At 38.9% G+C, this 14,303-nt stretch overlaps 1 protein-coding gene across 6 annotated transcripts in view; it reads left to right on the top strand.

Annotated features, from left to right (window-relative positions):
• Positions 1-14,303, top strand: part of LOC134301560 (calmodulin-binding transcription activator 1-like) — a 244,027-nt gene that overhangs the window by 223,712 nt on the left and 6,012 nt on the right. For all 6 annotated transcript variants that reach the window (XM_062986318.1, XM_062986317.1, XM_062986316.1 and 3 more), the window contains 5 exons: positions 11,924-12,087; positions 12,517-12,719; positions 12,804-12,882; positions 12,964-13,294; positions 13,676-14,103. In XM_062986318.1, the coding sequence (XP_062842388.1) occupies positions 11,924-12,087; positions 12,517-12,719; positions 12,804-12,882; positions 12,964-13,294; positions 13,676-14,103 (1,205 nt within the window). The remainder of the gene's footprint in view (positions 1-11,923; positions 12,088-12,516; positions 12,720-12,803; positions 12,883-12,963; positions 13,295-13,675; positions 14,104-14,303) is intronic.

Here is a 14,303-nt window from a genome sequence, read left to right as displayed (position 1 = left end):
GCCTTTCAAAGCTTGTTTTGACCAGGGTCCTGACTTAAGGCTACTTTTTTTGTTGCTGGCTCTTTAGTAACATGCCAATGATTTACAGAAAATACTACATTTTGCCACTTGTGCTGAATAAATCAGTAATAATAAACAAGGCAATTGTTATTTAGTAAGCTTTTAAGAATAATAGTCATTTTAACTCAGTGGAATATTAACCTTTAAGCCTGGTGTGAGTGTAAGCAGGTGAACACCTTTGATGCTACAACAGCACAGTTTGAGTACGGTTCTGTCCTTTGTTTCCTCTTCATTCCCTCTCTATTCCCACATTGTACTGACTAGCACAGATATTCTTAACACAAATCTGTGTAAAATAGAGGGGGGTGGTGCGACTTGCTACAGCACAGTGACAGAATAGTGCTATGAGCGACTCTGCAATGCAGAGCCTGTGGAAGAAGGTTACGGAGCCTGAGTGACGGCTGGGTAATGTTAAGGTTGAATCCTATTCATGAGTGACAAACAGATTAGTGTTTAAAATTCAGACCCCCACCCCCAGTCCACCTCTGTCGATCCAGGAACTCTTTGTGTTCTTGCTTCTACCACTGGAGTCCACCTCTATTGATCCAGGAGCTCTGTCTGTGTCCTTGCTTCCACTACTGGTGTGACTTTTCAAGTCTTTCTTAGAGGTTTGCACGTGCGTATCGTCCTGTATGTGCAACCAGGAGTCGAACAAGGTGATGTGAGAGGGATGTGGTACTCGCTTTAACTTTTGTGTTTGCAAAATTGGCACATGTTTGTTTTCTTTCAAATGTCCTCAACCTTGTTAGCAACTTATACTTATAAACAGCATGCTCTGGTGTACCATATGTCTGTAGCTTATTTATTAATTTGTTTGTTAATTCATTTTTGATAATTGCTTTATGTTTATTGTTGTGATAATGGGTCCAATGCAACTTAAAACTAAATGCATAGCATAAATGTATAGCATAACTGCATCCACATAGTAGCCAATCCACCTTCTGCATGTTTTTTTGAAAACTCCTCACAGTGACAAGAAGCCAGGCTTAAACCCAGGTCTGCAGAACTCTATTGCTGTGTGACACTCACATTCAGTACTGTGCCACTACATAAATCATTTTAAATGTTTTATTAATTACCAAAAATACATATATTTAGAAGAAAAAAAAATATCAAAATTGTCTGTAGGCTTTTTTTTTATTATTATTATTATTATTTAGTAAAATAAAATGAGAACTTTACAAATTATTAGAATTTGTAAAACTGATATTAAAATATCTTCTGCTTTTTATTCTATATAAATAATAAATAAGAGGAAACAGTGCTACTCACTGTTTCATTGACTTTGTAATAATACAAGTTTAAATCCTGGTCAGGGTCACAGTGGATCCGGTATCCATGAGAGAACAATGGGTGCAAGGCAGGAATGTCCTGGACATGGTACTATTCCATTGCAGGACTTCAGCCGTCCCTCCTCTTCAGACATGGCTAATCATGTCTTTGTAGATGCCTGGCTGGCCGATAGCACCAGTAAGATTGGAACCCCAGTCTTAGTGGTGATGGTTTAGCATAACAGACCGTATCGGATGGTCACACACATTTAACAGTGATTTTCAGCCTTGCCCTACACACATTAAAAATTCCCTGAGTCTTTTCAGAATGTTATGTATGGTAGATAATAATAATTTGTATCTAAAAGTGGTTGAATATTTTCCTCTCAGTGTACAGTACCTGATACAAGTGATGTTTTACATTCTTTTGCTGACTTGGTGTTAATAAATACAAGCATTATGGCATATATGCATTTAAGGCTTTGTATGAACATGCAGTTTCTGAATAATTAAGGTGTTTTATGTGTAATGTTTGAATCGTTGCAGCTGTAATGTACACCTGTCACATGCACACAGGTTAGGTTGTAGGGTTAATCAGAAGGTTTGTTGTTAGGTATGAAGTGTCTGCTCGGTTCTGTGTGGGCTCTCTGCTTCCATATGGCTTACAGTAACATTAAAAGAGGTTATATATTCATCACTCTTGGATGCACCAGTAGATACTTATACTGTAAAATCCAGAATGAAAGAGTGGTCTGAGTAGTTTGCAGATGAACCCAGTAACCTCGGTGTTGCGTTGTGCGGGGACGCGTGAGGCGCTCTCGCTCTCTCCCGCATTGTCATAATGCAGTGGGGAAAAGCGTTTTATCCGCAGCGCTGCAGCTGTGCAGCCGCGGCCAAACACAAAAACAGAGCCAGGGGTACCAACTAATGTCTGCTAACCCCATCACAGCCCAGTGCGCTCCTACACATCCTACAGTGCATCAGTACAGTGAGCAGAGCTGGGCGGAACCCAGCCCAGAATAAAACAATTCCTTTTTTATCGACGAAGAATTTGGTTTCTGTCAGACATGTTTTTTCCCGGACCGTAAAGATGAAGCATCTCTTTTCCTAGTGTCTATAGAAATCTGAATGAACACAAAGAATGAATCAGACAGTGTAAACACTGATGCGCGTTTGCGTTGGCGCGGAGACAAAGCAGGCGCGGATGGAGGAGGACTAGGAGGAGGAGGAGGAGGAGGGTCTATCTTTCTCTTTACTCCCCTCACTTCCACTTTGTTCTATTGTTGTTACCGTGCATGAGCTTCTGGACTGGCATCTGTGAATGACAGAAGCTTCGCGATCCGTCCTGGTTAGTATGTTGTGATTTATAGATGTATCTGTACGTTTATATATAGCCTATAGTGTGTTTTGCGCACGCGTGTGTGTTTGACTGCGTGTTTTCCAGCAGTCGCTCTTTTTCTAGAGCGCAGTAAAGTTTAACAGCTGCTTTTACCTTTTTTATTAAATGTTACAACGATTATAAGAATTGCGTTTGTGCATTTTGCACTGTCAGTGGTCTAACTTGTAGTATTCCATCACTGATGCATGCTGTTCATTCAGCGCCTACTACACGTGAGTACTCTGCTGGTTAAGATACCACAGGTACTTAACTGTATAGGATCTGCTCAATCCTGATTCTCTTATCTCGATAAGATTTTGTGTTTTACATTCTATACATTAAATAGCCTGTGTTTTATCATGCCTTTATAGTACATCTGTTTTTATCACTTTAAACAGCTCTGAATAGTCATTCAACTTATAGCAACTCTTATTATCACTGGTAAACATGTAACAGTGTCTAGCTGCATACGTTTTACCAATTATCAAAAACAACATCTTGCTCTTGAAGTCCTGTAACTTTTGGTAACCTGGTCTTTATTGCATACATCTAATTCAGCAATATATGTAAGTCTTAACAGGTAGTTAAGTGCATGGGTTTTCTGGATCTTGATGTAAGTGTCATCTACAGTGAAATCAGGCTTCATAGATCCACAGATTCCTAAAAAATGACCCACAGTTCTCAGTATAGCTCAGTATAACTTTTTTGTAGTCTGAGTAAATGACATTCACACATAAAGCAATTTAATCTTACATCTTGCCCTCTCAGCTCCTAAACTTCAGTAGTATCAATTTCAACACTGACTACAGGTGAGTACTATGCATGTAGAGATTATTAAGGTACCTGGAGGATAAACTTGGCCTTATGGTATTTTAATTTTGTAGTTTTAAAATACATACATACCTGACATACATGCTTTATTCACTGGCATCTTTTGAAGATGTTCTACTGTCACAGCAAGGAGTTTAAGGGCTTTGCCTATTTTAGGACAATGACAAATGAGGGTTATCTGACTTCTAGTTTAATTTTGAACAGTGTGTTTTTACATCTGGCCTTAAATTTATATACAGGTATGTCGCATCACTGTCCACACATGAGACTAGTTTGAGTCTACAGATCTACAGGTGGTTGGTGAAATGCATAACAGCATAAATTGTGTGAATATAAATGTTTAAAATTAATTAATATTTAAATATTACTGTTGGAGACAGTCTTCAAAGCACAAAGTAAAGTTTATGAAGACATGGTTTGTCTTAGAGACATGTTTAATATAAAGAAACCTCAGTAGCCTGCTCAGTGATCTGTTCCTAACCCCACTGAACACACTTGGGTTGAACTAAAACACTGATTGCGACTCTGCAAATGCATTTTTGACTGAATGAACACAAATTCAGACACACTTCAAAATCTTGTGAAAAGCCTTCACAGAGGAATGGAGGCTGTTATAGATGCAAGGTGGATCAAATTCATATTAATGTTCACATACTTTTGGCCCTGTAGTGTATACTCAGTGTCAGAGTAAACAGTGATGTAAATAGAGTAATTGGTGCTGTTCATTGTCATTCGTCTATATTTGCAGCTATGACCTTGATCTGAAAAGCATTTTTCAGTCCTTGTATAGCCTCGTAAATGTCATTCACAACAAGTTGAATACACTTTGCTGGGCTGTGAGAGAATAATGCCTTTTACTGTAGTGAGTAAATTGCTTTTTGTACAAAAGCGGTACTTAACCTTTTCATTTGCCGACCACAACAATTGCTAAAACAAGACTTGTGGTCTATACACATGCAGCAATACCTAGTAATAAAAGGCTTAAAGTACAGACGTGCAGGCCATCATCCATTTGTCATGGGCCACAAATAACCCTTGAGTTAAGAAGCACTGGACCAGATGGGCCAAAAACTTTAATTTATTTACTTTCATGCCCTCCTGTACTCTTATATCACTTCAGAACAGTATTGCATATTTACATTGCCCATGTGTAGGTCTATGCAGGTTAGAGATTACAGATAATACAAAATGCTTGGCTTTACATCAGAATCATCACTCGTCTTAAACCCCAAAAAAGGCAGTAAAAATACAATCTTATAAAGCAGATTGCATTTCAAAGGTCAAATAAGCAACATCAGGTAGTGTTGGTTCAACACATCATTACTCCCTGTATATGATTTGGCATGTTTTTCAGTTTCCAGTAAAGTTTGTCTTAACTGGTGCCCTGTCCAGAGTGGATTCCTGCCTTGTGTCCACTGATTATAAGCCTCTGGACATGATTACAGAAGATGAATGAAATACAAAATTGAAATGAAAATGAAAGTGTGTATTTTACCTGCAGCAAAACTATATTGCAACCTTTTTGTTGGCGTGTTTTTTACTGAAAGGCAAAGTTGAAAAAAGTTCTAATCAAGCCTTGCAGTGAAAGTTCAAAGGTCCTGTTCCACACTGATGAGATTTCCAGTGGAATGCTTAGCTTTGTTATTAAGACTTCAGGCTGGCTTTCTGTGTTAAAGCCTCTCTGTATGAGCTTATCTTTCCTTTCAAAACCACACCGAAATGAGAAACGCTCGCTTGTTGTTTGACAAAACTAATGCTTATCGATTATTCTGACTTCCACCTCTATCTCTAATCATGACTGAAAGATCCTCTTGGGAAAGTTTTAATGCTCTGCTGCCGTAGACACACAATTAACATTGATCCTTCTTAAGCTAGAAACAAGTTACTGGTTCTGTCTTTCCCTTTTCAGTGCACAGTTTCAAGACTTTTCAATTATTACAATCAATAACTACACACAAACAATTGTACAATGCCTGTATTGACCACTATAATCAATCATACAGACCAGACTGAATGTATCACTGGGCTTAGGTTATCTCCAAAAATCTGGTTTTCTGATTAACTGGGTCTGGGCTGTGTTTGTGCCTTGGTATTCTACACTAAGTCTGTGTTTGCTCATCTTAGGAAAGATCTGTTCATGTAATCAACGTTCAAATCAAAGTACATTTCAGAGAAGCTTAAAAGAAGAACTGTAGATTTCTAACGCTGCCACAAAACATTTCTATAAAAATCTGAATGGTTATGAAACAACAAGACAAACTGCCACTAAATACTCGCTTTAGGTACACCACCATGTTACATACATTCATTGATTATTGTATAAGCTACACCTGATGGGAAGATGAACATTGTGGGAGCACATTTACTGACTGTAGCCCTTCTGTTGCTCTGTATACTTTGTCAATATTATTGCGGTGCTGAAAATGGTCTACCACACAGACATCATCTAGACTACTTGATGTTTGAAATGTTTCTTAAACAAAGCTCTGAAGATAGAAGGGACTGAAGAACACATCTATTTAAAAAGTTATTGTTACTAAAAGATGTCTGATTGAAATGAATGTTTTTATTGTATCCATAAAAAGTACAATTGTTTTGTGTAGTTCAATTAGGAAGATCAGACCACATCTTATAAATAATTAATGCAGAAAAACAGGCAATTATGAAGGTTTTAACTTTCATGCAACTTAAATTGATTCACTATAAACTTGACCAGACTTTGCTGAGAAAAAATATAGCTTGTGAAACAACAATTATTTTATGGCAGTATACATATACATGAGTCCCATTCCTGAAATGAAACCTGTCTGCGCAAGGTCAGGATGATAAACAGCATCATTACAAACCAAATGCACTGTGCCTGCAGGAACCAAGGGAGAGGGACTCTTGTTTCTAGTGTCTAATAGTTTATAGAGCTACCAGTTAGTGTTTTTTCTGGCTTATATTGCATTTTACCAAGAAAACATAGCATTGATGATTTGGAACAATTAAATATTATTTCTCCACATGCTACACATGTCATCTGTGTGCTCTACTCTTCTGCAAAAATGTGAGAAATTATGATTCTATGACCCTCCTACTTTAGGAGCTTTAGGATTGATGTAAAAACACACTATGCTCTAAGTTTTGCCTCAGCCAAGCAGTAATAGTCGTTCTTGCTGAAGCATGGAGATGACTTTCCAGTCAGCAATTAGATTGTCTCTGAAGAGGCTGGTCGCACCATCAAGAATTAATCTCAAGGTGGGGGTTGCTGGGAGTGCTGTACCACCTTATGTTATTTTTTATGTAACAATGTTATTTTTTTGAAAATATAAGATGGTCTGGCTGAAACCATCCATGTCCTCTGATGTTGTAAAGCTGTGTGGCCTACATTCAGTATTTTAATGTTAAATACAATAACATCATAGGCAGAAGTGAGAGAGTTAAACAATCAGTGCTGGGATTAGGATTTCGGAGAGGTAATGGCATTAATCTAAAGCCGTCTCACCTCTCATTATATGTCAGAGCAGTAGCACCTGTCCGGGGGCTGTAATCCACTACTGTCCACAGTATTATGACCTGTTATCCCAGCTTTAGCTAAGCTTAATCCTTCTGAAATGTAATCACATGTAATAAACATGACTCTCTCTCAAATAATCAGCAAACACAATCTTTGTGGTTTGCAAACCTGACCCAAATTTTGGGGATATTTCTAGCACTGTTACAAGCCACAAATATTAAATAGAAGTAATTTTAAATTGGATGGAATTTATGGAGCATAGTTCATATTACTGATGTGTGTAGCATTGAGGTAAAACAGGAATTGCACACATCTGTATTTAGAATGTAGTCATATTTCTGAGCTATTATTTGTACTTTGCAGTTTGATAAAATTAGTTTTAATCTAAATAGAAGAAAACTGTATTTACATTACAACTAATTCCCCATATCCTTAAATTAAGTTTTCTGAGATGACGGCTGGAAAGTACAGCAGAATTACTGCCACTCTAAAGCTTTCACACAAAGCTCAATTTTTTCCTCGCTGTAGAGCTGGAGAACTCATTAACCCTTACACAATAATTGGCTTTTTAGGAACGCATATGTACAAAATCAAATGGAAGTGTGTTCCCATTTTAATTTATAAGTTTCAAGTTTGTAAGTTGTAGGTTGTCTAGGAACTCTTAAGGTGTTGTTCATGACTTTCAGAATGTGAGGTGATGCCTTCCTTAGTCATTTATCAACTTGGGGGAGACAGAGAATGAGACAAAAATGTGCAATGGCTAAAAAAGCTCCTACATTCCTGAAAATGCCAGTATCAGCTGTCAGGGCTATAGTTCAAATGTTTGAAACAACCAGACATGTGATGAACTTGCTTGTTTTGCCCTCACAGTGTGAAGGCTGGTGACAGAGGCAAAAAAATCTTGAATAATTAATAAGAGTTGAATAATTAATAACAGTTGGAGATTGCAAAAGATGGAAATATTTGGGGCTTACCAAGTCTCTATATGTACTATTAGATGCCACCTCAATGCAAAAAACTATTTGACATGGCAAAAGAAAAACACAAATGTAAGCATCTCAGGTTTTCCAGATGCTACTGGAACTTTGAACGTTTTTCATATTTGAAAAACACATGCTGTGTGCAGATTGTAGTGTGTGTGTGTGTGTGTGTGTGTGTGTGTGTGTGTGTGTGAGGAAACAGGGCTCAGTATTTAGGGATGAGCTCTAAAGTCAAGCAGCAGTTCCAAGAGCCTATCAATGGTAAGTGGTATGTGAAAGGCTAAATTCCCTTAAATGCCTCACAAGTTGGACCAAAGCTGTCCTATCTAAACAGGTTTTTCAACCTGAACATGGAGCACTTGACTTCCATCTACTAGATTGTAAATAGAGCCTTTTTTATTAGCTAATCAAGCTACACATCAAACTCCTGAATCAACAGCTGATTAAATCAGTAACTAAACCACAAGCTGAATTTCTTTAATACAAACAATACATTAACTGCTTAGCATCAACAAGTGTGAGAGAGGCTGAGTTGAGTTTAGGAAGAAGAAATGGTGCAGGATCCCCCACTTAAGTGCATGATGCAACACTGAGAAACTGGGGCTCTGCAGTAGGATATATAAGAGTGAAATAGACAGAGAGCCTGGCAACAGAGGCTTTAGTGTCTCCATCACATGCGGATTCATGCTTGGCACATGAGAGCCAACTGGTGAACGAAACTGAACAGGCCAGCGGACTTCCTACTTGGATGCAGCGCACTGAAAAAGAGGGTAAAACAGTTGGCTTGTTTTTTTTGGACTAGTAGTTGTGCTATACACTGTTTGCTGTAATGCTTTTTGTGTTGGAGAACAACACTTATTTAATGTTGTTAAATGTTTTTAATAACATTTTAATAACATTTAATTAATAATATTTAAGTATAGCATTTTTTTTAAAACTTACTATGTGAAGTTCTTGTAAATTTCCTTAAAGTTTTTAAAGAGAATGATATTTTGGAAACCTGTACATTAACTTTTTACAAAACAGCATTGTGAGAAAACAAAAAAACAAACAGATTTAATTCAGATGATTAAAAATATTTGCAGAAAAGTAAAATTTCTATTGCATAGTATAACATGGTAAATGTTTCTATGTGAAATGTTTGTGCACTCTGCAAAATCTGGACTTTTAATCAAATCTTTGTTAAAATGTACATTATGAATTGTCTTGTGTATTTTTCCAGTACAGTAAACATACAGTGTTTTTATTTTTTACATTTTTACTTCACTGTTGCCTGTTTCTGATCTGAGCCCTGGCACAAAGCTCTCGGTGTTTAGTACCCCTCACTCTCTTTTTCCTCCTGCCTCTGATTTGCTGTTTCCAGGCTGTGGGAGGTGTTGTTTAGGGGAGGGCTGAGTGTTCATCATGTCAAGGCATTGTTGTAGTGGAATTTGGTCACTCCTTCTTACCCCCCTTCCTTGACCCATGTTGGTGTACGTGCAGCACATACTGAGTCACTCGGAGTGGACAGAGAGAGAGAGGGAGAGAGAAAGAGAGAGGGAGAAAGAGAAAAAAAAAAGAGAGAAGGGAGGGAGAGCGTACCAGCAGCAGGTGGAAATGACATCATCTGCACTGCACCAACACTGCAGCACTGTTTAAACAAAGACACGCTCATACCACGACTGCTGGTTAGCATCCCGCTCTCGCTCTGCCTGTTGAAGGATCATTGTCATTCAGAAATATGTAGTTCATTAACTAATACATACATATTAATTACATGTTGTATTTTTTTAGATTAGCATTTAATTATGGACAAACAAATTTTTATCATGAAAGAATTAATAGGTAGGAAATTATTTGTCTTTGTAGCCAATTTTATTCTGCCTGACAAAATTGACATATTTAAATACTTTATTTAAGAAATTAAAAAAAATATATATGTATTATTTATGTATTATTATTTATTACTGATTTGATTAGTATATATATATATACAGTGCCTTGCAAAAGTATTCAGCCCCCTTGAACTTTTCAACCTTTTGCCACATTTCAGGCTTCAAACATAAAGATATGAAATTGTAATTTTTTGTGAAGAATCAACAACAAGCGGGACACAATCATGAAGTGGAACGAAATGTAGTGGATATTTTAAACTTTTTTTAGAAATAAAAAACTGAAAAGTGGGGCGTGCAATATTATTCAGCCCCCTTGCGTTAATACTTTGTAGCGCCACCTTTTGCTGCGATTACAGCTGCAAGTCGCTTGGGGTATGTCTCTATCAGTTTTGCACATCGAGATACTGAAATTTTTGCCCATTCTTCCTTGCAAAACAGCTCGAGCTCAGTGAGGTTGGATGGAGAGCGTTTGTGAACAGCAGTTTTCAGCTCTTTCCACAGATTCTCGATGGGATTCAGGTCTGGACTTTGACTTGGCCATTTTAACACCTGGATACGTTTATTTGTGAACCATTCCATTGTAGATTTTGCTTTATGTTTTGGATCATTGTCTTGTTGGAAGATAAATCACCGTCCCAGTCTCAGGTCTTTTGCAGACTGCAACAGGTTTTCTTCCAGAATGGTCCTGTATTTGGCTCCATCCATCTTCCCATCAATTTTAACCATCTTCCCTGTCCCTGCTGAAGAAAAGCAGGCCCAAACCATGATGCTGCCACCACCATGTTTGACAGTGGGGATGGTGTGTTCAGGGTGATGAGCTGTGTTGCTTTTACGCCAAACATAACGTTTTGCATTGTGGCCAAAAAGTTCGATTTTGGTTTCATCTGACCAGAGCACCTTCTTCCACATGTTTGGTGTGTCTCCCAGGTGACTTTTTATGGATATCTTTGAGAAATGGCTTTCTTCTTGCCACTCTTCCATAAAGGCCAGATTTGTGCAGTGTACGACTGATTGTTGTCCTATGGACAGATTCTCCCACCTCAGCTGTAGATCTCTGCAGTTCATTCAGAGTGATCATGGGCCTCTTGGCTGCATCTCTGATCAGTCTTCTCCTTGTTTGAGCTGACAGTTTAGAGGGACGGCCGGGTCTTGGTAGATTTGCAGTGGTCTGATACTCCCTTCATTTCAATATGATCGCTTGCACAGTGCTCCTTGAGATGTTTAAAGCTTGGGAAATCTTTTTGTATCCAAATTCGGCTTTAAACTTCTCCACAACAGTATCTCGGACCTGCCTGGTGTGTTTCTTGGTCTTCATGATGCTCTCTGCGCTTTAAACAGAACTCTGAGACTATCACAGAGCAGGTGCATTTATACGGAGACTTGATTACACACAGGTGGATTCTATTTATCACCATCAGTCATTTAGGTCAACATTGGATCATTCAGAGATCCTCACTGAACTTCTGGAGTAAGTTTGCTGCACTGAAAGTAAAGGGGCTGAATAATATTGCACGCCCCACTTTTCAGGTTTTTATTTCTAAAAAAAGTTTAAAATATCCAATAAATTTCGTTCCACTTCACAATTGTGTCCCACTTGTTATTGATTCTTCACAAAAAATTACAATTTCATATCTTTATGTTTAAAGCCTGAAATGTGGCAAAAGGTTGAAAAGTTCAAGGGGGCTGAATACTTTTGCAAGGCACTGTATATACAATCTTCAGGTGTATGGAGGAACACGCCATGCTTTTTGTATTTCCCCACCACTTGTGACTTATGACGTCTCCTTGACCATCCCACCCTAGTTTTTTCTTTCTCTGACACGACCAAATATGAAGACTTTATAAAAGTGGTGACAAAAAAGATAAACAAATCTTGTTTTGCAACTTGCAGAGATCTTAAGAAAATTAACAAATCATATTTGTGCAATATTCCCATTATGTCCCTTGGTGCATATGAGGTTTAAATTGTGCTAAACTGTTCATATGAGGTTTTCAACCCTTAATTGATTCCTCTGGTTTGTATGCCACAGATAACCAGTTCAGAATGTCTATCCTGGAACGTCTGGAGCAGATGGAGCGCCGAATGTCTGAGATGTCCGGCCAACAGCAGCAGCAAAGCAATGGAGGAAGCTCTGAAAGTGGAGTAACAGGTGGAAGTGGAGTAGAAGGAAGAGGCAGTGCTGACCAGACACAGGTGAGCGCCTACCTCTCAATGTGTTCAGACTGCAAAATAAGACATCAGCCATTGTCTAATCTGCCATGACCCATTAAGAAATGGTGTTATAGGGACTTACTAATACCACAACAAAAAAGCAATTAATTGATGAATGTAGAAAACAATATTTACTTTTACACCCAATACACTGAATGCATGAAATGATTGCACCTGATCACATGTCTGCCATTTCTCTGAACTGGAAGGGATGGTATTCCTGTTTCCCCATCAATCCGAGCAAACTTAATCAGTCTCAGGTGTCTATGAGTTAATGTATACAGATGGATCCAGACTGTGTTCTTAATGCATTATTTTATGTTTCAACTGTAACCAAACGGAATAAAGTAGAGTAGAGGAAGTGTGCATGTATAATTCAGTAAGATAACCACTACATGTACCTCCTTTTAGGTCTCCTCTGGTCAGGGCCAAGGACCGGCTGGAAGCTCCTTTGAGAGTCGGGTGGTGGTGGTGTGCGAGAAAATGATGAACCGAGCCTGCTGGGCAAAGTCCAAGCACTTAATTCACTCTAAAACCTTCCGGGGTATGACCCTGCTCCACCTGGCAGCTGCCCAGGGTTACGCCAACTTGATCCAGACACTCATCAAATGGCGGTAAGTGCTTATGGATTCTGACTGGCAAAACACTGATCATATATACATACATCTGTATTAATCGTTAGCTTGTTATTTTCATAGTACTAAGCATGCAGACAGCATTGACCTGGAGCTGGAGGTGGATCCCTTGAATGTTGATCACTTCTCCTGCACACCGCTGGTGAGGTTCTAGATTTGATTTTTTGTCAATTTTGTTGATTCACATAAAAGAGCACATATTAAAATTCTGTCTTGAATGTAGATGTGGGCTTGTGCTTTGGGGCACACTGAGGCGGCAGTGGTTTTGTATAAGTGGGACCAGCGTGCCCTGGCTATCCCTGATTCTCTGGGTCGCTTACCGCTGGCGACAGCCCGATCCCGTGGCCACACCAAGCTGGCGGAATGTCTGGAAAATCTTCAGAGGGAGGAGCAGCAGCAGCAGACTGCTACATTAACTACAACTCACAACATGCCTTTCTCACCATCTGCTGAAGGCTCTGGCACAGAGGGATGGATGAATGTTTGGGGAAGTGAGACTGCTGCAGGAGTAAGAGCGAGCAGTATTAGCAGCTCTACCTCCATGTCGAACACAGGTAACTAACAACAGCTAACCTGAAGGTGCATCAGAGGCCAACTAATGCAAGCAATTCACCCAAGCACAGCAATTACACTTTATGACCAAAAGTATGTGGACTCCCCTTTATTATTGAAATAATAATTTAATAAAAATAAAAAGTACTCTTGACATTGGCCTTGAGTTTGACATGTCTGATGTACAGTATATCATACATATTGTGTATATCTAACAAATAAAGGATTGTATTCAGACTTGATCTAAGCAAGTACTTATCTGAGATTAAGTAGCCATAGAGAAAATAAAAGTACTTAAGATTAACTTTGAAAATGGCCAAATATGGGACCAGTATTTTTGTCAGTCTTTCAGTGACTCTTTTTATCACTTTGCATTTGTGCAGATTTGAAGAGACCCAGATCTGAATCTTCCAGTTTCTACAACAGTGAAAGCCAGAATGAAGCCCCGTTAACCAAGAAACACAAACCCAATCTTGGGATCCATCAAGCGAGGTCAGGCAAGCCCATCCCAGCTCCTCTGGGCCAAGCAGAGCAGGGCCAAAAAACAAAAAACAGCCCTCCTAAAGCAGCTCGGCCAGCTACCATGGACAAAGAGGCAGCAAAGGGCGAGCAGGCTCACACAAAGCTAAGCCTAGCGTGTGGAGCCGGGCGGTGGAGTTCCAAACAGGCTGCAGGGCGCAGAGGGCCAGTTGGAGGTCTTGCTAAAGAAAGATTGGCGAACAGGCTAAGGTTAAGAGAAGCATCTGGTACAGGAACAGTCCCAAAACTGCTGGCAAGTCAAGAGGATCTGGAGAACACAGGGGAGTTACAGGTAACAGTCTGTCTGGATACAAACATATAAAACACTCCATTCAATGTGATGTCAGGGTCAGTGTGATGTTTAATGTTAATACAAAATGCTTTAATCAAGTGTTTGAAACAAGCACTTTTATTATTGTGAAATTATTTGGTGAGAGTAATGTAAACTGTATGACCAAAAGTGTGTGGACTCATTAATAAGTTCTGGCATTT

Source organism: Trichomycterus rosablanca, chromosome 24 (assembly GCF_030014385.1).
Source record: "Trichomycterus rosablanca isolate fTriRos1 chromosome 24, fTriRos1.hap1, whole genome shotgun sequence".
Taxonomy (NCBI): Eukaryota; Metazoa; Chordata; class Actinopteri; order Siluriformes; family Trichomycteridae; genus Trichomycterus; species Trichomycterus rosablanca.
Note: the sequence above shows the minus strand (reverse complement) of the source record. Positions and strands in the feature narration are given on the sequence as shown.